At 43.0% G+C, this 25014-nt stretch overlaps 1 protein-coding gene across 2 annotated transcripts in view; it reads left to right on the plus strand.

Annotated features, from left to right (window-relative positions):
- Positions 1 to 25014, plus strand: part of LOC139531499 (netrin-G1-like) — a 273240-nt gene that overhangs the window by 170363 nt on the left and 77863 nt on the right. For both annotated transcript variants that reach the window (XM_071327993.1, XM_071327992.1), the window contains exon 4: positions 13482 to 13654. In XM_071327993.1, coding sequence (XP_071184094.1) covers positions 13482 to 13654 — 173 coding nt within the window. The remainder of the gene's footprint in view (positions 1 to 13481; positions 13655 to 25014) is intronic.

Raw genomic sequence — 25014 nt, forward strand, 5'->3', positions numbered from 1 at the left:
TGCTTCAGTTACTGTAGTCTGTGATGGACTCCCCTGCTACAGTTACTGTAGTCTGTGATGGACTCCCCTGCTACAGTTACTGTAGTCTGTGATGGACTCCCCTGCTTCAGTTACTGTAGTCTGTGATGGACTCCCCTGCTACAGTTACTGTAGTCTGTGATGGACTCCCCTGCTACAGTTACTGTAGTCTATGATGGACTCCCCTGCTACAGTTACTGTAGTCTATGATGGACTCCCCTGCTTCAGTTACTGTAGTCTATGATGGACTCCCCTGCTTCAGTTACTGTAGTCTATGATGGACTCCCCTGCTACAGTTACTGTAGTCTATGATGGACTCCCCTGCTTCAGTTACTGTAGTCTATGATGGACTCCCCTGCTTCAGTTACTGTAGTCTATGATGGACTCCCCTGCTTCAGTTACTGTAGTCTGTGATGGACTCCCCTGCTACAGTTACTGTAGTCTATGATGGACTCCCCTGCTACAGTTACTGTAGTCTGTGATGGACTCCCCTGCTACAGTTACTGTAGTCTATGATGGACTCCCCTGCTTCAGTTACTGTAGTCTGTGATGGACTCCCCTGCTACAGTTACTGTAGTCTGTGATGGACTCCCCTGCTACAGTTACTGTAGTCTGTGATGGACTCCCCTGCTACAGTTACTGTAGTCTGTGATGGACTCCCTTGCTACAGTTACTGTAGTCTATGATGGACTCCCCTGCTTCAGTTACTGTAGTCTATGATGGACTCCCCTGCTACAGTTACTGTAGTCTATGATGGACTCCCCTGCTACAGTTACTGTAGTCTATGATGGACCCTGCTACAGTTACTGTAGTCTATGATGGACCCTGCTACAGTTACTGTAGTCTATGATGGACCCTGCTACAGTTACTGTAGTCTATGATGGACCCTGCTACAGTTACTGTAGTCTATGATGGACCCTGCTACAGTTACTGTAGTCTATGATGGACCCTGCTACAGTTACTGTATTCTATGATGGACCCTGCTACAGTTACTGTAGTCTATGATGGACTCCCCTGCTAGTCTAGGAAATAGGATGTCTCTTCCGGCTCTCTGTCTGAACGCTCTCGGTGGGCGCGTCGGTTTTGACAGGGGGTGCAACTGTCAGCGTGTTTAGTTTGTAAAGTTTTCAAGTCAATCTCCGGTGTTACCGCTCCAGGTCGGGCTTTCAATTGATCGCCGTAGTAGCAACATTGTTGCATTTCCAAACAAAACAACAAACCAACAGGTGTGTTTGACGGAGAGACGATGTTGACAGCTAAGACCCAATCAAAACTGGATGGTGTTCAGAGATAGATGGGAGTGGTTGAGGATAGCTGAAGGATGGAACTAAAAACAAACTAGGATAACTATTGTGAAATATACAGTGTCTGTAACATGTATATATTATGTATAAGCTGGAAGTAGAAGCCTAAGTGTTGTTGTCCATTAGTTTACTCCAGTTAAGGAAAGGTGTTATGGGAAAATAATAAAGGAACATATATTTCACAAAAATGATGTGGGGGATTTGAAATGATGCAGACAAGTACATGATAGAAGCCACAATTTATCTGCAATATGAAAGCTGATCAACCATAAAAAAAAAATGAACAAAAAATGTTTTGAAGACCAAAGTCCTCTCTCTCTCTCTGTCTCTCTGTTTCCCTCTCTCACTTCAGTGCTTTACACTGGAGCTGACTTCCTTATTTATTTCTTGTGTTGCTGCACACCATGGTATGTTCAATGCTACTGGACAACTGTTGCTCTCAGGGTGTATTTTTGACAGTGGTGTTCAACAGAGTGTGCATTTCAGATTGTTGATTATCCTTTTGTCAATACAGGGGGTGCTGTTTCCACTTTGGAAAATATCGTCTCCAAATTAAACTGCCTCATACTCAATTCTTGCTCGTACAATATGCATATTATTATTACTATTGGATAGAAAACAATCTCTAGTTTCTAAAACCGTTTGAATTATGTCTGTGGGTGAACCAGAACTCTTTCTACAGCGAAACTCATGACAGGACATGCGAAGCTCTGAAAAATAGTCTCTGATCTCGGATCAGTTTTAAGCTCTGTGTATGCCCTATGGATCGAAATGAACTGCACCCGCCTTCCCCTGGATGTCAGTAACCAATGAGAAGTGGAATGGTGTCTCTAGGTGGTTCTCAGAGTTTATAAAAGGGAATGGAGTGAGATGACCCTTCTTTTTGACGCTCGCCAGGACGCAAGGGAGGACATCAGAATCGCATGCTCAAAAGCTCTCGTTATTGATCAAAGATCTATCCGTCTGTGATTTAATTCGATATAGGTGTTAGAAACATCATAACGAAGTTATTTGAAACCGATTTATATCAGTTTATGCGAGTATATTGCTATTTTTCTGAATTTCCTTAGTATTGCGTTTGACGATTTGGGCATGTGTGTGCCGTGTAGCTATCGTTAGCTGCTAGTTCTGAAGTTGAGGAGGTCGTTTTACAAGAAAGCAACGATACTTTTGGACAAAGGACACATTGCCCAAGATACTGATGGAAGCTCGTCCAAAAGTAAGAGTTATTTATGATTTTATTCCGTATTTATGTGGAAAAATGTAAATGCAGTTGTCAGCCATTTTTTGCGGCACTAGTCTGGCTGTAACTCACAATGTATGTCTAGTAACGTAAATTTTAAAATCTAAATCAGCGGTTGCATTAATAACCAATGCATCTGTCATTAGCTGTCCAACCTGTATTTTTTTTGTCAATCTAATCGATAAATAATCGTAAACATAGGTGCCTTTCCAAGATGGCGCCGGCCCGAATGCATGCCTTGTTTTGACAGTTTACATTGCATAACCACGATTTGTGATGCTAAATATGCACATTTTCGAACAAACTCTATATGCATTGTGTAATATGATGTTACAGGACTGTCATCTGAAGAATTCTGAGAAGGTTAGTGAAAAAATTAATATATTTTGGTGGCGATAACGTTATCGCCCCCTTTGCCTTGATTTAATGCTGGTGTGATGTTAGCTCATGTGGTATGCTAATATAACGATATATTGTGTTTTCGCTGTAAAACATTTTAAAAATCAGAAATGATGGCTGGATTCACAAGATCTGTATCTTTCATCTGGTGTCTTGGACTTGTGATTTAATGATATTTAGATACTTGTATTTACTTGTGACGCTATGCTAGGCTATGCTAGTCAGCTTTTTTACTGTGGGGGGTGCTCCCGGATCCGGGTTTGGTAGCAAGTAGAAGTTATTTTGGGATTATTGATTGAACCAGATTGATTGATTTAGGTTCATATGGTTTTCTGGCCTTAGAGACTGTGGGACATTTTGAAGGGCTTTTCTTGTTTTGTCTACACCCATTCACTCCTCCCTCTGGGAATGAATACATTATTGCTAATCATTTGTTGATGACTGGGTTCTTTATTGTCAGTTTCCTATGAGTCGCTCTAATCATGATTATTATACAAGGTATTGTTGGTTGGGTTGCCCCTGTGCTGTGACTTGTGTTTTTATTGTGTGTCTTATCCTGTCTTTTTTTTTAAACTGTCTATCTGACCAACAGGCTACACTTTAGTCTCCACTGGCTATCTGGTAAACAGGCTCCACTCTAGTCTCCACTGGCTATCTGGTAAACAGGCTCCACTCTAGTCTCCACTGGCTATCTGGTAAACAGGCTCCACTCTAGTCTCCACTGGCTATCTGGTAAACAGGCTCCACTCCAGTCTCCACTGGCTATCTGATAAACAGGCTCCACTCTAGTTTCCACAGGCTATCTGGTAATCAAGCTACACTTTAGTCTCTACTGGATATCTGGCCAACAGGCTCCACTCTACTCTCCACTGGCTATCTGGTAAACAGGCTCAACTCTAGTCTCCACTGGCTATCTGGTAAACAGGCTCCACTCTAGTTTCCACAGGCTATCTGGTAATCAAGCTCCACTCTAGTCTCCACTGGCTATCTGATAAACAGGCTCCACTCTAGTCTCCACTGGCTATCTGACCAACAGGCCCACTCTAGTCTCCACTGGCTATCTGGTAAACAGGCTCCACTCTAGTCTCCACTGGCTATCTGGTAAACAGGCTCCACTCTAGTCTCCACTGGCTATCTGGTAAGCAGGCTCCACTCTAGTCTCCACTGGCTATCTGGTAAACAGGCTCCACTCTAGTCTCCACTGGCTATCTGGTAAACAGGCTCCACTCTAGTCTCCACTGGCTATCTGGTAAACAGGCTCCACTCTAGTCTCCACTGGCTATCTGATAAACAGGTTCCACTCTAGTCTCCACTGGCTATCTGGTAAACAGGCTCCACTCTAGTCTCCACTGGCTATCTGGTAAACAGGCTCCACTCTAGTCTCCACTGGCTATCTGGTAAACAGGCTCCACTCTAGTCTCCACTGGCTATCTGGTAAACAGGCTCCACTCTAGTCTCCACTGGCTATCTGGTAAACAGGCTACACTCTAGTCTCCACTGGCTATCTGGTAAACAGGCTCCACTCTAGTCTCCACTGGCTATCTGGTAAACAGGCTCCACTCTAGTCTCCACTGGCTATCTGGTAAACAGGCTCCACTCTAGTCTCCACTGGCTATCTGATAAACAGGTTCCACTCTAGTCTCCACTGGCTATTTGACCAACAGGCCCACTCTAGTCTCCACTGGCTATCTGGTCAACAGGCTCCACTCTAGTCTCCACTGGCTATCTGGTAAACAGGCTACACTCTAGTCTCCACTGGCTATCTGGCAAACAGGCTCCACTCTAGTCTCCACTGGCTATCTGGTAAACAGGCTCCACTCTAGTCTCCACTGGCTATCTGGCAAACAGGCTCCACTCTAGTCAGTCTGTTCTGCTGATGTGTGTATGTGGTGACGGTACTCTCTCTCCTACTCTTTACCTATCGACAGGGTTAATACCTGCCTGGCGCCCCATCTTAACCCCTGTCTAACAATACCGCTACAGTGTGTGTTTTCAATGTCGACCTTCAACATCATGGCAGCTTCAGGGAGAAAGGGTAGATGGAGGGGGGGGGGGGGGGCAGTAATGTTACTGCTGCGAGTCACAATGTTGTAAATATTTGTGGTTAGGCCACTGATCAGGCACTCAGTAGGACTATGTTGTCTTCCCAGACACAATACATGTGGACACATTCAGGCCTCTCCTTTAATTTCATTAACATTTCGCTTTTTCATAATCGAGTCTTGAGTGTGAGCGTTTTTCCATTATTATTATTATTATTGTTGTTGCTCACTTGCAAGATTCATCGCAATGCTGACACAAGCAAACATGTATTCAATAACACCTGCATGCTTAATTGAATTTAATTGCTTCCCTGTGTTTCATACACTCTGCTCAATGAAGTAGTATCAGTCCCGTGACATGGCCATCCGATTGGGCACACACTGCTTGAATCAACGTTGTTTCCATGTCATTTCAATGAAATTACATTGAACCAAATGTGGAATAAACGTTGAATTGACATCTGCACCCAGTGGGATCTGTTTGTAGCTCATTATGATTCATTAGCTACTGGTACGTCTGGCTACAAAGGCATGGAGACCAGTTGGCAGAGGACGTAAATGGCTTGTTCAGTTGTAATGAGATAGAAAGACAAAGGATATAAGAGATAATAGAGGAAAATATTTATTTCAATTAACAACAATTTCCTTGGAAACTAGGCATTGTTGTTGTCTTGTTTTTGTTTTTGCTAATAACATTAGTTTGCGGTCCGGTCCCTTATTGTCGATCAGAATTCCATTACTTTGGTGGTCAGAGACTGCGGTGCTTCAGGCAAGCTGGGTGTAAGCTCTACTTCGCTCGCATCATCGCACGGCTCTGCACCTGTCTATTTTGACAAATATACATAAACTCAGACCTGTACAATGTATTATGTCTCCTCCGTCTCAAGGAGAACATACAACTGTTTGTCGGATATTCACCCCCCTTGGCGTTTTTCCTATTTTATTGCATTACAACCTGTAATTTAAATTGATTTGTATTTGTATTTCATGTAATGGACATACACAAAATAGTACAAATTGGTGAAATGAAAAAAATAAATAATAATAATAATAATAATAATAATAACAAATTTAACCGCAAAAGTGATGCGTGCTTATGTATTCACCCCCTTTGCTATGAAGCCACTAAATAAGATCTAGTGCAACCAATTACCTTCAGAAGTCACAAAATTTGTTAAATAAAGTCCACCTGTGTGCAATCTAAGTGTAATATGATCTGTCACATGATCTCAGTACCTGTTCTGAAAGGCTACAGAGTCTGCAACACTACTAAGCAAGGGGCACCACCAAGCAAGCAGCACCATGAAGACCAAGGAGCTCTCCAAACAGGTCAGAGACAAAGTTGTGGAGAAGTACAGATCAGGGTTGGGTTATTAAACAAATATCTGAAACTTTGAACATCCCACGGAGGACTAAAAATTGAAAGAATATGGCACCACAACAAACCTGGCAAGAGAGGGCCGCCCACCAAAACTCACGGACCAGGCAAGGGGGGCATTAATCAGAGAGGCAACAACGAGACCAAAGATAACCCCGAAGGAGCTGCAAAGCTCCACAGTCGAGATGGGAGTATCTGTCAATAGGACCACTTTAAGCCGTACACTCCACAAGAGCTGGGCTTTACGGAAGAGTGGCCAGAAAAAAATAAGCAAACATGTTTACTGTTCGCCAAAAGGCTAGTGGGAGACTCCCCAAATATATGGAAGAAGGTACTCGAGTCAGATGAGACTAAAATTTAGCTTTTTGTCCATCAAGGAAAATGCTATTTCTGGCGAAAACCCAACACCTCTCATCACCCCGAGACACCATCCCCACAGTGAAGCATGGTGGTGGTAGCATCGTGCTGTGGAGATGTTTATCATCGCAGGGACTGGGAAACTGGTCAGAATTGAAGGAATGATGGATGGTTCTAAATACAGGAAAATTCTTGAGGGAAACCTGTTTCAGTCTTCCAGAGATTTGAGACTGGGATGGAGATTCACCTTCCAGCAGGACAATGACCCTAATGATACTGCTAAAGCAACACTTGAGTGGTTTAAGGGGAAACATTTAAATGTATTTGGAATGATCTAGTCAAAGCCCAGACCTCAATCCAATTGAGAATCTGTGGTATGACTTAAAGATTGCTGTACACAAGCGGAACCCATCCAACTTGAAGGAGCTGAAGCAGTTTTGCCTTGAAGAATGGGCAAAAATCCCAGTGGCTAGATGTGCCAAGCTTATAGAGACATACCCCAAGAGACTTGCAGCTGTAATTGCTGCAAAAGGTGGCACTACAAAGTATTGACTTTGGGGGCGGTGAATAGTTATGCACGCTCAAGTTTTCAGTTTTTTTGTGTTATTTCTTGTTTGTTTCACAATACAACATATTTTGCATCTTCAAAGTGGTAGGCATGTCGTGTAAATCAAATGATACAAACCCCCAAAAAATCTATTTTAATTCCAGGTTGTAAGGAAACAAAATAGGAAACATGCCAGGTGAATACTTTCACTACCACTAGGCTACCGGCCGCCTCATAGTTAAAATAGGAAACATGCCAGGTGAATACTTTCTCAAGCCACTGTAAGAAAGTGTGGGTGGAAGTTTGAAGTCTCAGACAAAAAACGGTAAAAACCTGAGCATAGATTGTTCTTTGCTTTTTTTGAGCACGTTAACCTGTCTGAGCAATTTGAGCACACAGCCTCCTGGGTAAATTTATGAATACATATCCTCACGACTTCTAGCAGAGCAGCAGACAGTGGTTGACTCTCAAAACCTGTTTTAAGCAATAGCCCATTGAAAGTACCATACGAATACAAAACACTGCCTAACCACTATGAATATTTATTTTTAGGCATAGGAACAGAAAGAGACAGAGAACAAAGAGTTGGAGAGAGTGACAGAAGGAAAAAGAGAGAAAAAAGTGCCAAGGGGAGGAGCTCTAGAGAGAGTGCCCAGGGGAGGAGCTTTAGAGAGAGTGCCCAGGGGAGGAGCTTTAGAGTCCCCAGGGGAGGAGCTTTAGAGAGAGTGCCCAGGGGAGGAGCTTTAGAGAGAGTGCCCAGGGGAGGAGCTTTAGAGAGAGTGCCCAGGGGAGGAGCTTTAGAGTGCCCAGGGGAGGAGCTTTAGAGTGCCCAGGGGAGGAGCTTTAGAGTGCCCAGGGGAGGAGCTTTAGAGAGAGTGCCCAGGGGAGGAGCTTTAGAGAGAGTGCCCAGGGGAGGAGCTTTAGAGAGAGTGCCCAGGGGAGGAGCTTTAGTGAGAGTGCCCAGGGGAGGAGCTTTAGTGAGAGTGCCCAGGAGAGGAGCTCTAGTGAGAGTGCCCAGGGGAGGAGCTTTAGTGAGAGTGCCCAGGGGAGGAGCTTTAGTGAGAGTGCCCAGGGGAGGAGCTTTAGAGAGAGTGCCCAGGGGAGGAGCTTTAGTGAGAGTGCCCAGGGGAGGAGCTCTAGAGAGAGTGCCCAGGGGAGGAGCTCTAGAGAGAGTGCCCAGGGGAGGAGCTCTAGAGAGAGTGCCCAGGGGAGGAGCTCTAGAGAGAGTGCCCAGGGGAGGAGCTCTAGAGAGAGTACCCAGGGGAGGAGTTCTAGAGAGAGTGCCCAGGGGAGGAGCTCTAGTGAGAGTGCCCAGGGGAGGAGCTCTAGAGAGAGTGCCCAGGGGAGGAGCTCTAGAGAGAGTACCCAGGGGAGGAGTTCTAGAGAGAGTGCCCAGGGGAGGAGCTCTAGTGAGAGTTCCTAGGGGAGGAGCTCTAGTGAGAGTGCCCAGGGGAGGAGCTTTGACATTCAAATTTGATGAAATACACTTTACCTAGGTACCTAGGTCCTCCCTCAGCACCTGGGCTGGGGCCAGTGTCTGATTTCCACACAACAGCGCCGACGGCCAAGAGACCCACGGGCCATGGTTCCGCACACGTACACACACGCGGCCTTGGAGACCCACGGGCCCACCGCCGGCCTCTTCATTAGGCGGTATAATTTCTGCCTGATGATTAAAACGTCTCCGGTGTTGAGGAGACCTGAAGGTTACACCACAAAAGGCTCTCCTCTCTGTGGACAGAGAAGAGAAAGATAGCTGCCTCATCAGAATGTTAAGTAATACAGTTTAAGCAGCTCACAACCTCCCTGCATTTAACATTTTGGTTATGTATACTGAACAAAAATATTAACGCTCCACGCAACAATTTCAAAGATTTTACTTTGTTACAGTTCATATAAGGAAATCAGTCAATTTAAATTAATTAATTTGGCCCTAGTCTATGGATTTCTCTTGACTAGGCAGGGGTCCACCCACTAGGGAGCCAGGCCCAGCCAATGAGAATTAGTTTTTACCCACAAAAAGCCTTTATTACAGACATAAATACTCCTCTGCAACCATGACTGGATAGGGGTGCATCCTTGGGGCATAGGGCATAGGCCCACCCACTCAGACGATCCTACAGGTGAAGAAGCCGGATGTGGAGGTCCTGGGCTGACGTGGTTACACGTTGGACGTACAAGGCCAGTTGGACGTACTGACAAGTTCTCTAAAACGACGTTGGAGGCAGCTTATGGTAGAGAAATTAGCATTCAATTAGCTGGCAACAGCTCTGGTGGATATTCCTGCAGTCAGCATGCCAAATGCACGGTCCCTCAAAACTTGAGACATCTGTTGCATTGTGTTGTGTGACAAACATGGACATTTTAGTGCCCAACACAATGTGCAGCTGTGTAATGATCATGCTATTTAATCAGCTTCTTGATTTGCCACACATGTCAGGTGGATGGATTATCTTGGCAAAGGAGAAATGCTCGCTAGCAAGGATGTAAACAAACCTGTGCACAAAACTTGAGGGAACATTTCTGGGATTTTTTATTTCAGCTCATGAGACATGGGACCAACACTTTACATGTTGCGTTTATATTTTTGTTCAGTGTAGCAGTCGCTCTCATCCAGGACGGGAGTCGGATCAGACAGACGGAAAGGTGTCTATTATCCATAACAGCAGCTAGTTGATTCTTCAGCTTGAGAATGTCCCCCGTCGCCGCCACCCAACAGCCTTCTGGGTAATGAGAAGCAAATCAGAGGAGCCTATGGAAAAGAATGACCGCAGCGTCGTTCATCACCCTGAAGCACTTTAGAGCATGGCGCACATAAATTCCTATGACACTGCCACAACGCTACAGTGATGCACGTCTCCCCGCTGATAAGCCGCAACATAATAGGTTTAATAATGAGGGAGAAAGAGAGCGAGAGAGAGAGACAAACATCAAGAGCGAACCTCTTGGCCCTAATCGCTGGGTTGAAGGCCTGGAATCAGAGAATGAAGACTCAGCCATGAGCAGAGAGCTCAGATCAAAAGTCGGCTGATTGGTTTAGGAGTTTTGTTCCTTACGAGTCGTCATATTTATCTGTTGGATCAGGCTAAGAGTCTTATAGCTGGCGCAGTGAGCCACTGTCGAGGGTGGAGAGATAAACACTGGCAGCTGTCACTAGAGTCTCTCACCACATTGTTAGTGTCAGTAATGGTGGGCTGGGCTGTCCCTGGCATGCTCTTTCCTCAACAATACCCTCCTTACTGCTCCCAGTGGAGATGAAGTTCCCTACAGACATAGATGCGGTAAAGTCAAATCAAATTTCAAAATCAAATCACATTTATTTATAAAGCCCTTCTTACATCAGCTGATATCTCAAAGTGCTATACAGAAACCAGGCCTAAAACCCCAAACAGCAAGCAATGCAGGTGTAGAAGCACGGTGGCTAGGAAAAACTCCCTAGAAAGGCCAAAACCGAGGAAGAAACCTAGGCAATTTAACTAGCTAGCTTGCACTTGCTAGCTAATTTGTCCTGGGATATAAACATTGAGTTGTTATTTTACCTGAAATGCACAAAGTCCTCTACTCTGCCAATTAATCCACACATAAAACGGTCAACCGAATCGTTTCTAGTCATCTCTCCTCCTTCCTAGTCATCTCTCCTTCCAGGCTTTTTCTTCTCTGGACTTTATATTGTGATTGGCAACTTTCATAAATCAGGTGCATTACCGCCATCGACCTTGTTCGTCATTCAGTCACCCACGTGGGTATAACCAATGAGGAGATGGCTCGTGGGTACCTGCTTCTATAAACCAATAAGGAGATGGAAGAGGCAGGACTTGCTGCGCGATCTGCGTCACAAATAGAACTGACTTCTATTTTAGCCCTTGGCAACGCAGACGATCATTGGCACGCACGAGCAGTGTGGCTGCAATAATTGAATAATATAGATTTCTAAATTTATTTTGCAACGCTCGCGCACGCGATACGAGCGGTGTAGTCAGCCTATTATAGGACACATCACTGCACTCTATATTCCGCTGTAAACTGGTCATCTCTGTATACCCGTCACAAGACCCACTGGTTGATGCTTATTTATAAAACTCTCTTAGGCCTCACTGCCCCCTATCTGAGATATCTACTGCAGCCCTCATCCTCCACATACAACACCCGTTCTGACAGTCGTATTCTGTTAAAGGTCCCCAAAGCGCACACATCCCTGAGTCGCTCATCTTTTCAGTTCGCTGCAGCTAGCGACTGGAACGAGCTGCAACAAACACTCAAACTGGACAGTTTTATCTCAATCTCTTTATTCAAAGACTCAAGCATGGACACTCTTACTGACAGTTGTGGCTGCTTTGTGTGATGTATTGTTGTCTCTACCTTCTTGCCCTTTGTGCTGTTGTCTGTGCTCAGTGATGTTTGTACCATGTTTTGTGCTGCTACCATGTTGTGCTGCTGCCATGTTGTGTTGCTACCATGTTGTTGTCATGTGTTGCTGCCATGCTGTGTTGTCGTGTGTTGCTGCCATGCTATGTTGTTGTCTTAGGTCTCTTTTTATGTAGTGTTGTCTCTCTCGTCGTGATGTGTGTTTTGTCCTATATTTATATTGTATTTTTTTTTTTTTTATCCCAGGCCCCCGTCCCTGCAGGAGGCCTTTTGCCTTTTGGTAGGCTGTCATTGTAAATAAGAATTTGTTCTTAACTGACTTGCCTAGTTAAATAAAAGGAAAAATAAATACAATGAAATAAATAAATAGGGACAAGGAGGCCTAGAGAAGCTACATTGACACCAATACATACATGATATGACACTGCACACACAGTCCCAACAGGGAGTAGGGTTGCCTCAGACAGCCGCTCCCCGTCCCACCACCTCCATTTCTCTGTTTCCTAGGATAGATAGAGATCAGTGTGTATGCAACACAATTGCAACCCTCTTGACTCTCTGTACCAAAATCAATGCACATCGATTTTATATTTAGACAGGAAGGGATTTTTGAGAGCTAGACATTCTTGGTGTCTGGTGCCATTGTCAGGATTAGAGATGCATACATTTTTTTTGTTACAGGTTTTTATGTTCCCAGTGATCACTGACTATTGACTATTATTACTGTATGTCGTCGTACTGTTATATAACAATTGTAGAAGTGTGGAAAGGAAAGTTCAACATGTTTATTGGAATGACTGACTTTCAGAGCACGTTCCTCTTTTAAAGGCTGTGTTTTATTTAAATGTTTTAACAAACATGTACCAGCTGTCCTGCTCCTTCACACTTTCTAAACAGCTGACATTATAGACAAACTCCGAGAAAGAGATGGAGAGACACCTACTGCCTTTCGTGAGGCAGCAACTCTCGTTTCCCTCCCCCTGGGACGACTATTCCACTCTGCGTGTTTCATTTAGTCTGGTTCTCTCTCTCTCTCTCTCTCTATCGTTCTCTCGTTTAGATAAATGTAACCTTACTACAATTACACTTCCTCTAGTGTGACAATTATAAATAAGTTATCTTGTATGGCAGAAGAAAGCAGAGGGACAATAATGAAGCAGACAGTTTTGTGGAAATCCTGTTGGAAAGTTGTTCTCCAGAGAATACCTACGTCTCTGTTTCTGTGTTGACCGTGTTCTTCTCAAGGTCTGTCACGCCCTGACATTAGTTATCTCTGTTTTCTTTATTATTTTGGTTAGGTCAGGGTGTGACGAGGGTGGGTATGCTTGTTTTTGTATTGTCTAGGGTTTTTCTATGTCTAGAGGTTTTGGTAGTCTAGGTATATGTCTATGGTGGCCTGAATTGGTTCAACAATCAGAGGCAGCTGTTTATCGTTGTCTCTGATTGGGGATCATATTTAGGTTGCCATTTTCCCTGTTGGTTTTGTGGGTTCTTGATCTATGTTTAGTTGCCTGTCAGCACTATCCATATTAGCTTCACGGTTCGTTTTGTTTATTTTGTTCGTTTGTTCAGTGTTCGTTCTTTTAATAAAGAAGAATGTACGCTTACCACGCTGCACCTTGGTCTCCTCCTTACGACGGCCGTGACAAGTTCACTCTGCCCTTCAACTGCAAAAACACTTCATCTGACTATTTTTGTCTTCCCTTTCTCCCTCTTCCTTTCTTTCACTCCCACATGTAAGATCTGAGATTGAAAAAGGTACAAATCCACCAACGTTGAATTTTTTTCCCTCTTCTCTCCTCTGTTCTTTTTTTCCTTCCTTTGACAGGTGCAAGTGTAACCTTCACGCCAACAGTTGCGTGTTTGACAAAGAGAAGCTAAATTGTGAGTGTGAGCACAACACCACAGGACCGGACTGTGGCCGCTGTAAGAGGAACTACCAGGGACGGACGTGGAGCGCAGGATCTTATCTTCCGATCCCCAAGGGCACGGCAAATACCTGTGAGTAACCAACACATACACACACGTGTGTATACACACACGTGTGTATACACACACACATACACACACAGCAATACACAAACATGAACAGATATATTCACACATGCACAGATGCAGATAGATGTGATATCTTGTGAACACATACAGTACCTACAGACACACACAGACACACACACGTAAACACACACATGCACACGTGCACACACACATGCACAATATCTTTCCCACAAATTCACACACCTCATGGTGAACTGTACCAGTTTGACACATACAATGCAGCGGGATCTCTCTCTCTCTCTATCTAACCAGCTGGTTCTCCTCTAACACTAGTCTCTTAACCAGCTGGTCTTCCTCTAACCCTAGTCTCTTAACCAGTTTTTCCTCCTCTAACCCTAGTCTCCTAACTAGCTTGTTCTCCTCTAACCCTAGTCTCCTAACCAGCTGGTCCTCCTCTTACCCTAGTCTCTTAACCAGCTCGTCCCCCTCTAACCCTAGTCTCCTAACCAGCTGGTCCTCCTCTTACCCTAGTCTCTTAACCAGCTGGTCCTCCTCTAACCCACCTAACCAGCTGGTCCTCCTCTAACCCACCTAACCAGCTGGTCCTCCTCTAACCCACCTAACCAGCTGGTCCTCCTCTAACCCTAGTCTCCATCTCATCTCTTCATCCTGTTATTTCCAATCCGTGGCCCAATAATGGGAAATTGTGCAGTCAGGTTTCCAGTCAGTAACAGTGTATGTTCAGTCAGTCTTTCATGCATTTGTATTTGTACACTGCTTTTTGACAACAGCAAATGTCTATCCATTGTTCTTAACAGGTCACATATGAGCTGAGGGCCAGAGGGGTCGGTAGCCTTTACAGACGTGCTGCAATCCAGTTGGTTATTTGTGTGTGTGTGTGTGTGTGTGTGTGTGTGTGTGTGTGTGTGTGTGTGTGTGTGTGTGTGTGTGTGTGTGTGTGTGTGTGTGTGTGTGTGTGTGTGTGTGTGTGTGTGTGTGTGTGTGTGTGTGTGTGTGTGTGTGTGTGTGTGTGTGTGTGTGTGCACGCTCTTTTAGGAGACTAGTCCAGATGGTGGCAGCTGCTTACTTCTGTAGCGCCCTCTTGGGGTTGTGGCGGTCATTACATTTTGTCAGCTGGTTATTGTCGTGCAAAAGACTGCCGGTTCTCACGGTAACCAACCATCAATTATCATGAACACGTTTAGCATCTCCAGTCCTTCAAGCATACAAGCTGCATACAAGCTGCATACAAGCTCCATACAAGCTGCATACAAGCTGCATACAAGCTCCATACAAGCTGCATACAAGCTGCATACAAGCTGCTAATACAAGCTGCATACAAGCTCTATACAAGCTGCATACAAGCTGCATATAAGTTGCATATAAGTTGCATACAAGCTGCATACAAGCTGCATACAAGCTGCATACAAGCTGCATACAAGCTGCATACAAGCTGCTAATACAAGCTGCATACAAGCTCTATACAAGCTGCATACAAGCTGCATATAAGTTGCATACAAGCATACAAGCTGCATACAAGCTGCATACAAGCTGCATACAAGCTGCATACAAGCTGCATACAAGCTGCTAATACAAGCTGCATACAAGCTGCATACAAGCTGCATACAAGCTGCTGATGCACGCCTTTGGAACATTACATAATATACACCATCATAATAAATCAATTTATTTTGTTCAGGTCTAAAGAAACATTATGATATGAAGAAAATGTATTTCAGAAGAACAGATTATGAGTTGGTCTACTGTATGTTATCTGGCTATGCTCCATACCATAGGACTGTAGGCTTATTCATTTAGTTGACTAGATACTGTATGTTATCTGGCTATGCTCCATACCATAGGGCTGTAGGCTTGTTCATTTATCAGACTAGATACTGTATGTTATCTGGCTATGCTCCATACCATAGGGCTGTAGGTTTGTTCATTTAGCTGACAATATATGTTATCAGTCCTGTGTCATTTTTTAAAAAGTATATGATTTTATATAAATAATAATATAAATGAACGTAGCTGAATAAAATAGAGAGGATATGTTTCCAGTTCCGGAGCGAGTGTGCATACGAAGTGGCTATATTGAGTGTAAAAGTGAACATTTGAAAGAGGTCCTGTATGCTAGATTTAGCTGTCACGTATTTCTAGGAGTGGTGGGTGTAGAGTCAGGCGCAGTGAGCAAACTTCCAAAGAAATGTGTTTATTGCGCGTGGTCTAGCCAAACAAACAGGCAATGACCATAGAACACGTATGTCTCCAAAACAGGGCAAGAAAATACAACACAATTCGCAGGCGAAAAACCCAACAGCACCACTGACAGTAAAGATAAGCCCACACTACAGCAAGCGAGCACTAGAAGTTTAAATAGACCAAATAATGAACCAAAATGAGCAACAGGTGAAAACAATCAAGACAAAACCAACAGAAAGGATAAAGGGATCGGTGGCAGCTAGTAGACCGGTGACGACGACCGCCGAGCGCCACCCGAACAGGGAGAGGAGCCACCTTCGGTGGAAGTCGGGACATTAGCGTTATTTGGCAACTTTAGATACAATTTAAAACATATATGGGCTGCATGATGCGACTATAGCTAATGGTGTTATTGACTATAGCTAATGGTGTTATTGACTATAGACAATGGTGTTATTAACTATAGCTAATGGTGTTACTCACTATAGCTAATGGTGTTATTGGCTATAGTTAATGGTGTTATTGACTATAGATAATGGTGTTATTAACTACAGCTAATGGTGTTATTGACTATTGATAATGGTGTTATTGACTATAGCTAATGGTGTTATTGACTAGCTAATGGTGTTATTGACTATAGATAATGGTGTTATTGACTATAGATAATGGTGTTATTGACTATAGCTAATGGTGTTATTGACTATAGCTAATGGTGTTATTGACTACAGCTAATGGTGTTATTGACTATAGCTAATGGGGTTATTGACTATAGCTAATGGTGTTATTGACTATAGATAATGGTGTTATTGACTGTAGCTAATGGTGTTATTGACTATAGAGAATGGTGTTATTGACTATAGATAATGGTGTTATTGACTATAGATAATGGTGTTATTGACTATAGCTAATGGTGTTATTGACTACAGCTAATGGTGTTATTGACTATAGCTAATGGTGTTATTGACTATAGCTAATGGTGTTATTGACTATAGCTAATGGTGTTATTGACTATAGATAATGGTGTTATTGACTGTAGCTAATGGTGTTATTGACTATAGATAATGGTGTTATTGGCTATAGCTAATGGTGTTATTGACTATAGATAATGGTGTTATTGACTACATCTAATGGTGTTATTGACTATAGCTAATGGTGTTATTGACTATAGATAATGGTGTTATTGACTACAGCTAATGGTGTTATTGACTATAGCTAATGGTGTTATTGACTATAGCTAATGGTATTATTGACTATAGCTAATGGTGTTATTGACTATAGCTAATGGTGTTATTGACTATAGCTAATGGTGTTATTGACTATAGCTAATGGTGTTATTGACTATAGATAATGGTGTTATTGACTATAGCTAATGGTGCTATTGACTATAGCTAATGGTGTTATTGACTACAGCTAATGGGGTTATTGACTATAGATAATGGTGTTATTGACTGTAGCTAATGGGGTTATTGACTATAGATAATGGTGTTATTGACTGTAGCTAATGGTGTTATTGACTATAGATAATGGTGTTATTGACTATAGATAATGGTGTTATTGACTACAGCTAATGGTGTTATTGACTATAGCTAATGGTGTTATTGACTATAGCTAATGGTGTTATTGACTATAGCTAATGGTGTTATTGACTATAGCTAATGGTGTTATTGACTATAGATAATGGTGTTATTGACTATAGCTAATGGTGCTATTGACTATAGCTAATGGTGTTATTGACTACAGCTAATGGGGTTATTGACTATAGCTAATGGTGTTATTGACTATAGATAATGGTGTTATTGACTGTAGCTAATGGTGTTATTGACTATAGATAATGGTGTTATTGGCTATAGCTAATGGTGTTATTGACTATAGATAATGGTGTTATTGACTACATCTAATGGTGTTATTGACTATAGCTAATGGTGTTATTGACTATAGATAATGGTGTTATTGACTACAGCTAATGGTGTTATTGACTATAGCTAATGGTGTTATTGACTATAGCTAATGGTATTATTGACTATAGCTAATGGTGTTATTGACTATAGCTAATGGGGTTATTGACTATAGCTAATGGTGTTATTGACTATAGATAATGGTGTTATTGACTATAGATAATGGTGTTATTGACTACAGCTAATGGTGTTATTGACTGTAGCTATTGGTGTTATTGACTGTAGCTAATGGTGCTATTGACTATAGCTAATGGTGTTATTGACTACAGCTAATGGGGTTATTGACTATAGCTAATGGTGTTATTGACTATAGATAATGGTGTTATTGACTGTAGCTAATGGTGTTATTGACTATAGATAATGGTGTTATTGGCTATAGCTAATGGTGTTATTGACTATAGATAATGGTGTTATTGACTACATCTAATGGTGTTATTGACTATAGCTAATGGTGTTAAACATATATGGGCTGCATGATGCAACTAAAGGTTATAAAAGCTTGCGCTCTGTTCCTCACCTCAGGCTGCACAGCTGTTCTCTCATCAAGTGATCATATTTTCACCCATTGGACTATTCTCAATTGAATCTTGTATTTTTGAATATGTAACATTTGTTTAGATTGAGAATGGTCCATTATGAAATGGGCAGGAACAGGAACAGGAACCGGGGGAAGGGGAAAAAGTACACATCATCCCTATGCACTCTAATAGTGAATGGAGGCTGCGTGCTTTCCTGCCAGTCCGTTTTTCAATGATACTTCGGTTTTATAGTGGAATGTGAGCAGCTGAGAAATAAATATAAAACTTATTTCACTCCATGCATCAATCACTGTTTGAGTAGCATGCTTTCGCTGCTCAAAAAGGTGACATTCCACCCAAACTGTCACGGTCGTCGGAATAATTGTCGTACCAAGCTGCAGCGCGATATGGTTTCCACATAATATTTATTAGAAACGCACAAAACAACAAAGAAAGAACAAAACAAACAACGAACCGTAACAAAGAGGTGTAACATACACTAACTCAAAACAATATCCCATAAAACACAGGTGGAAAAAATGCTACTTAAATATGATCCCCAATTAGAGACAACAATAACCAGATGCCTCTAATTGGGAATCATACCAAACACCAACATAGAAAAACTCAACTAGAACCCCACATAGAAAATAAAAACTAGAAAACCCCCCAGTCACGCCCTGACCTACTATACCATAGAAAAACAAAGGCTCTCTATGGTCAGGGCGTGACACAAACTCTGTATGCCATGGGCTCTCCGACCCTGTTCCTGTAGCTACTCAGTGCTTAATTTTGGAAACCAAGTGATATCTTTTCGGTAACATCGATAGTAACATGTTTTCAACTGTTGACAGCCCCTCTACACGCTCCAGAAAGGAATAAAGGAGAGAGAGGAGGAGAAAGAAACACACGGTGGAGATATATTCTGTATAGCTAAAGGTAATATGTTACCCAATTAATTATGAAAATATAAATAATTCCCTATTACTAGACTATTCACAATCAAATTCAAATTCGCTATAATTGTGGGCTAACTGCAAGCCGTCCTGCACAATCAATGAACCAACAGCATTGCCTAGGGCTAGAAGTTCTTTCCAACACTAATGGATAGACATTTTGGAGCATAGCATAAGGTAACCAGTCCATCCAGTATGCATGATAATACAGTCTACACTGAAAGGCAATTACTCTAATTTGAGTATAGGCTAGCTAGACCAATTATGTATCAAAGGCATGTTAAATCAATTTCGTTTTATGTTTTTCTGCCATGGGTAATATGTGGTAGGCAATGTATTGTATAAGGCGCAATCATACGTTTATTGGTTTGCATAAGCTCTAATATGCATATGGTTGGTTTTGTATTAATCATCACCTTAGAAAGCGCTGTCCATTTCATTGTGTTAGACTTTGAAACAACATCCACAACGATCATGTTTTACACTCAATTTGAACCTGTTGTTGACCTTCTTTCTTCACATTGATCATCACAGTGAGGTGAGTTTTAAAAATCACTATACTGTTTTGATCAGTGTTTGATGTGATTTTTCCATTGCATTTGCATTGATGTCAGAGTGGTTAAAGGGACAATAGAGCCCTGAGTACCAGGCCATTAGGACCTGATGGAGGGACAATAGAGCCCTGAGTACCAGGCCATTAGGACCTGATGGAGGGACAATAGAGCCCTGCGTACCAGTTCATTAGGACCTGGTGGAGGGACGATAGAGCCCTGAGTACCAGGCCATTAGGACCTGATGGAGGGACAATAGAGCCCTGAGTACCAGGCCATTTGGACCTGATGGAGGGACAATAGAGCCTTGAGTACCAGGCCATTAGGACCTGATGGAGGGACAATAGAGCCCTGAGTACCAGGCCATTAGGACCTGATGGAGGGACAATAGAGCACTGAGGACCAGGCCATTTGGACCTGATGGAGGGACAATAGAGACCTGAGTACCAGGCCATTAGGACCTGATGGAGGGACAATAGAGCCCTGAGTACCAGGCCATTAGGACCCGATGGAGGAACAATAGAGCCCTGAGTACCAGGCCATTAGGACCTGATGGAGGGACAATAGAGCACTGAGGACCAGGCCATTAGGACACGATGGAGGGACAATAGAGCACTGAGGACCAGGCCATTAGGACCTGATGGAGGGACAATAGAGCCCTGAGGACCAGGCCATTAGGACCTGATGGAGGGACAATAGAGCACTGAGGACCAGGCCATTAGGAACTGATGGAGGGACAATAGAGCCCTGTGGACCAGGCCATTAGGACCTGATGGAGGGACAATAGAGCACTGAGGACCAGGCCATTAGGACCCGATGGTAAGTAGTGAGTTGGGTACTACCAACGCATGTCCAGAGTACAAGGAGATTACCGTGACTCAACAGTCACATGGAATGTTACTGCGGTCATGACTCATGACTGCCAGTTTGGCGGTAATACGGTCACCGCAACAGCCCTACGTCCTTCACCCCCTATGCCCCGTTTGGCCTAGCCTCTGCCGAGTCCCCGACAACTGGACGTTCCGGTATTCAGGGGAAATTTAAAGAGTCAAGGCTGTGACTTGACTTTTGCTTTTGGATATTAACAAGGAAAAACCCATCTTAACTCCTCCTCCACATTTACTGGGTTGAATGATATAAACACAACATGTAAAGTGTTGGTCCCTTGCCTCATGAGCTGAGATAAAAAAAATCCTAGAAATGTTCCATGTGCACAAAAAGCTTATTTCTCTAAAATGTTGTGCAAAAATTTGTTTAAGTCTCTGTTAGTGAGCATTTGTCCTTTGCCAAGATAATTAATCCACCTGACAGGTGTGGCATATCAAGAAGCTGATTAAACAGCATGGTCATTACATAGGTGCACCTTGTGCTGGGGACGATAAAAGGCCACTCTAAAATAGGTAGTTTTGTCACAACACAATGCCATAGATGTCGCAAGTTTTGAGGGAGCGTGCAATTGGCCTGCTGACTGCAGGAAGGCCCACCAGAGCTGTTGCCAGGGAATTTAATGTTTGTTTCTCTACCATAAGCCACCTCCAACGTCATTTTAGAGAATTTGGCAGTACGTCCAACCGGCCTCACAACTGCAGACCACATGTAACCACGCCAGCCCAGGACCTTCACATCCGGCTTCTTCACCTGTGGGATCGCCTGAGTTGGTGGGCCTATGCCCTCCAGGGCCCACCCAAGGCAGCACCCCTGCCAAGTCATGTGAAATCCATAGATCAGGGCCTGATGAATTTAAATTGACTGATTTCCTTATATGAGCTGTGACTCAGTAAAGTCTTGCTTTTATATATTTTTTTCAGTATAGTTTCGGGCGTTTACTGCTACGTTAGAGTACATTTGCCTTAATGCAGTGGTCACCAACCTTTTCTGAGTCAAGATCACTTTCTGAATCAAAATGCAAGCCGAGATCTACCTCTCAGCTGAGTGAGCATAATAATTAGCTTGTTTTATTTTACTGGAATGATGGCCTTCGTCTGATGGTCAGTCTGAACATGAACTTACTCATAAATACAGCAGTTCTCTGCTGAATTCGTTGAGTCTTTCTTTAGTCATTGTTTTAAAAGTTTTGAAAACCTGTGTCAACTTTTCTGTGGACTCAAGGCTTCTTTTTAAATGTCTATAGCTCAAGGAAACTGATGGTGATCTGAGGTATCTGATTGGCCAGTGGTTGGCCTATAGGTGGACTTGATTTGTTCTCTGGGCCTGCCGGGTAGGCAGAGTTCTGCCTTCAGACACATGAAATGGTTCAAAATGGGAACACTTTGCCTTTCCGGTGCTAGGGCTACTGAATCAAGAGCACCTACCGCCAACAGCACAAAATTAATAAAACAAATAGGAACGCAAGGCGAGAGAGTTTTAACAGGGTTAGAAAAATGGCCATTCCAAGATCTGAAATTAACAGCACATTATTTAAAAAGTACACACAGACATACACACAGACATACACACACAGACACACACGTCGCACACTCTCCTTGGCCCTCATGATGAAAGACAGTCAATCAATCAATCAAGTTTATTTTATATAGCCCTTCGTACATCAGCTAATATCTCGAAGTGCTGTACAGAAACCCAGCCTAAAACCCCAAACAGCAAGCAATGCAGGTGTAGAAGCACGGTGGCTAGGAAAAACTCCCTACAGTCGTACAGTAAAGTGCATTACTATATTTGGGTTTGTTAAAAATCCATAATGCAATAAACAGACCCCTCCCCCTGTAATAACGAAACAGACCCTTCCCCCTGTAATACAGAAATAAACCCTCCCCCTGTAGTAACGAAATAGACCCTTCCCCCTGTAATACAGAAATAAACCCTCCCCCTGTAGTAACGAAATAGACCCTTCCCCCTGTAATACAGAAATAAACCCTCCCCCTGTAATAACGAAATCGACCCTTCCCCCTGTAATACAGAAATAAACCCTCCCCCTGTAGTAACGAAATAGACCCTTCCCCCTGTAATACAGAAATAAACCCTCCCCCTGTAATAACGAAATAGACCTGTAATACAGAAACAGACCCCTCCCCCTGTAGTAACGAAATAGACCCTTCCCCCTGTAATACAGAAATAAACCCTCCCCCTGTAGTAACGAAATAGACCCTTCCCCCTGTAATACAGAAATAAACCCTCCCCCTGTAATACAGAAATAAACCCTCCCCCTGTAATAACGAAATAGACCTGTAATACAGAAACAGACCCCTCCCCCTGTAGTAACGAAATAGACCCTTCCCCCTGTAATACAGAAATAAACCCTCCCCCTGTAGTAACGAAATAGACCTGTAATACAGAAATAAACCCTCCCCCTGTAGTAACGAAATAGACCTGTAATACAGAAATAAACCCTCCCCCTGTAATAACGAAATAGACCTGTAATACAGAAATAAACCCTCCCCCTGTAATACAGAAATAAACCCTCCCCCTGTAATAACGAAATAGACCTGTAATACAGAAACAGACCCCTCCCCCTGTAGTAACGAAATAAACCCTCCCCCTGTAATACAGAAATAAACCCTCCCCCTGTAATAACGAAATAGACCTGTAATACAGAAACAGACCCCTCCCCCTGTAGTAACGAAATAGACCCTTCCCCCTGTAATACAGAAATAAACCCTCCCCCTGTAGTAACGAAATAGACCCTTCCCCCTGTAATACAGAAATAAACCCTCCCCCTGTAGTAACGAAATAGACCCTTCCCCCTGTAATACAGAAATAAACCCTCCCCCTGTAGTAACGAAATAGACCCTTCCCCCTGTAATAACGAAATAGACCCTTCCCCCTGTAATACAGAAATAAACCCTCCCCCTGTAATAACGAAATAGACCCTTCCCCCTGTAATACAGAAACAGACCCCTCCCCCTGTAATACAGAAACAGACCCCTCCCCCTGTAATACAGAAACAGACCCCTCCCCCTGGAATACAGAAACAGACCCCTCCCCCTGGAATACAGAAACAGACCCCTCCCCCTGTAATACAGAAATAGACCCTCCCCCTGGAATACAGAAATAGACCCCTCCCCCTGGAATACAGAAATAGACCCCTCCCCCTGGAATAAAGGAAATGCTGACATAAAAAGCTCCTTATGCTTCAATTTCAAAAGTAATCACTGACAATTTCACAACTCTTTTTACTTTTTGCCTCAAACCATTGAGCATATGGCTGTCCTACAGAGACATATTAGTGAAAATCAATAATGTTATTAAGATTACATTTATTTTTATGACGCACATCAATGTGTCTACAGCAGTAATGAGATCGATGAATCATCTTAGAGAGGACAGTTTATAGGGTAGGTGATTCTAGACATAGAAATAAAGTCGAAGTCGGAAGTTTACATACACCTTAGCCAAATACATTTAAACTCAGTTTTTCACAATTACTGACATTTAATCCTAGTAAAAAGTCCCTGTCTTAGGTGAGTTAGGATCACCACATTATTTTAAAAAATATTGTAATGTCAGAATAATAGTAGAGAGAAGGATTAATTTCAGTTTTTATTTCTTTCATCACATTCCCAGTGGGCCAGAAGTTTACATACACTCAATTAGTATTTGGTAGCATTGCCTTTAAATTGTTTAACTTGTGTCAAACGTTTAGGGTAGCCTTCCACAAGCTTCCCACAATAAGTTGGGTGAATTTTGACCCATTCCTCCTGACAGAGCTGGTGTAACTGAGTCAGGTTTGTAGGCCTCCTTGCTCGCACACATGCTTTTTCAATTCTGCCCACAAACTTTCTATAGATTTGAGGTCGGGGCTTTGGGATGGCCACTCCAATACCTTGACTTTGTTGTCCTTAAGCCATTTTGCCACAACTTTGGAAGTATGCTTGGGGTCATTGTCCATTTGGAAGACCCATTTGCGACCAAGCTTTAACTTCCTGACTGATGCCTTGAGATAATGCTTCAATATATCCACATAATTTCCATCCTCATGATGCCATCTATTTTGTAAAGTACACCAGTCCCTCCTGCAGCAAAGCACCTCCACAACATGATGCTGCCACCCCCGTGCTTCAAGGTTGGGATAGTGTTCTTCGGCTTGCACGCCTCCCCCTTTTTCCTCCAAACATAACGATGGTCATTATGGCAAAACAGTTCTATTTTTGTTTCATCAGACCAGAGGATATTTCTCCAAAAAGTACAATATTTTTCCCCATGTGCATTTGCAAACCATAGTCT

Source organism: Salvelinus alpinus, chromosome 10 (genome assembly GCF_045679555.1).
Source record: "Salvelinus alpinus chromosome 10, SLU_Salpinus.1, whole genome shotgun sequence".
NCBI lineage: Eukaryota > Metazoa > Chordata > Actinopteri > Salmoniformes > Salmonidae > Salvelinus > Salvelinus alpinus.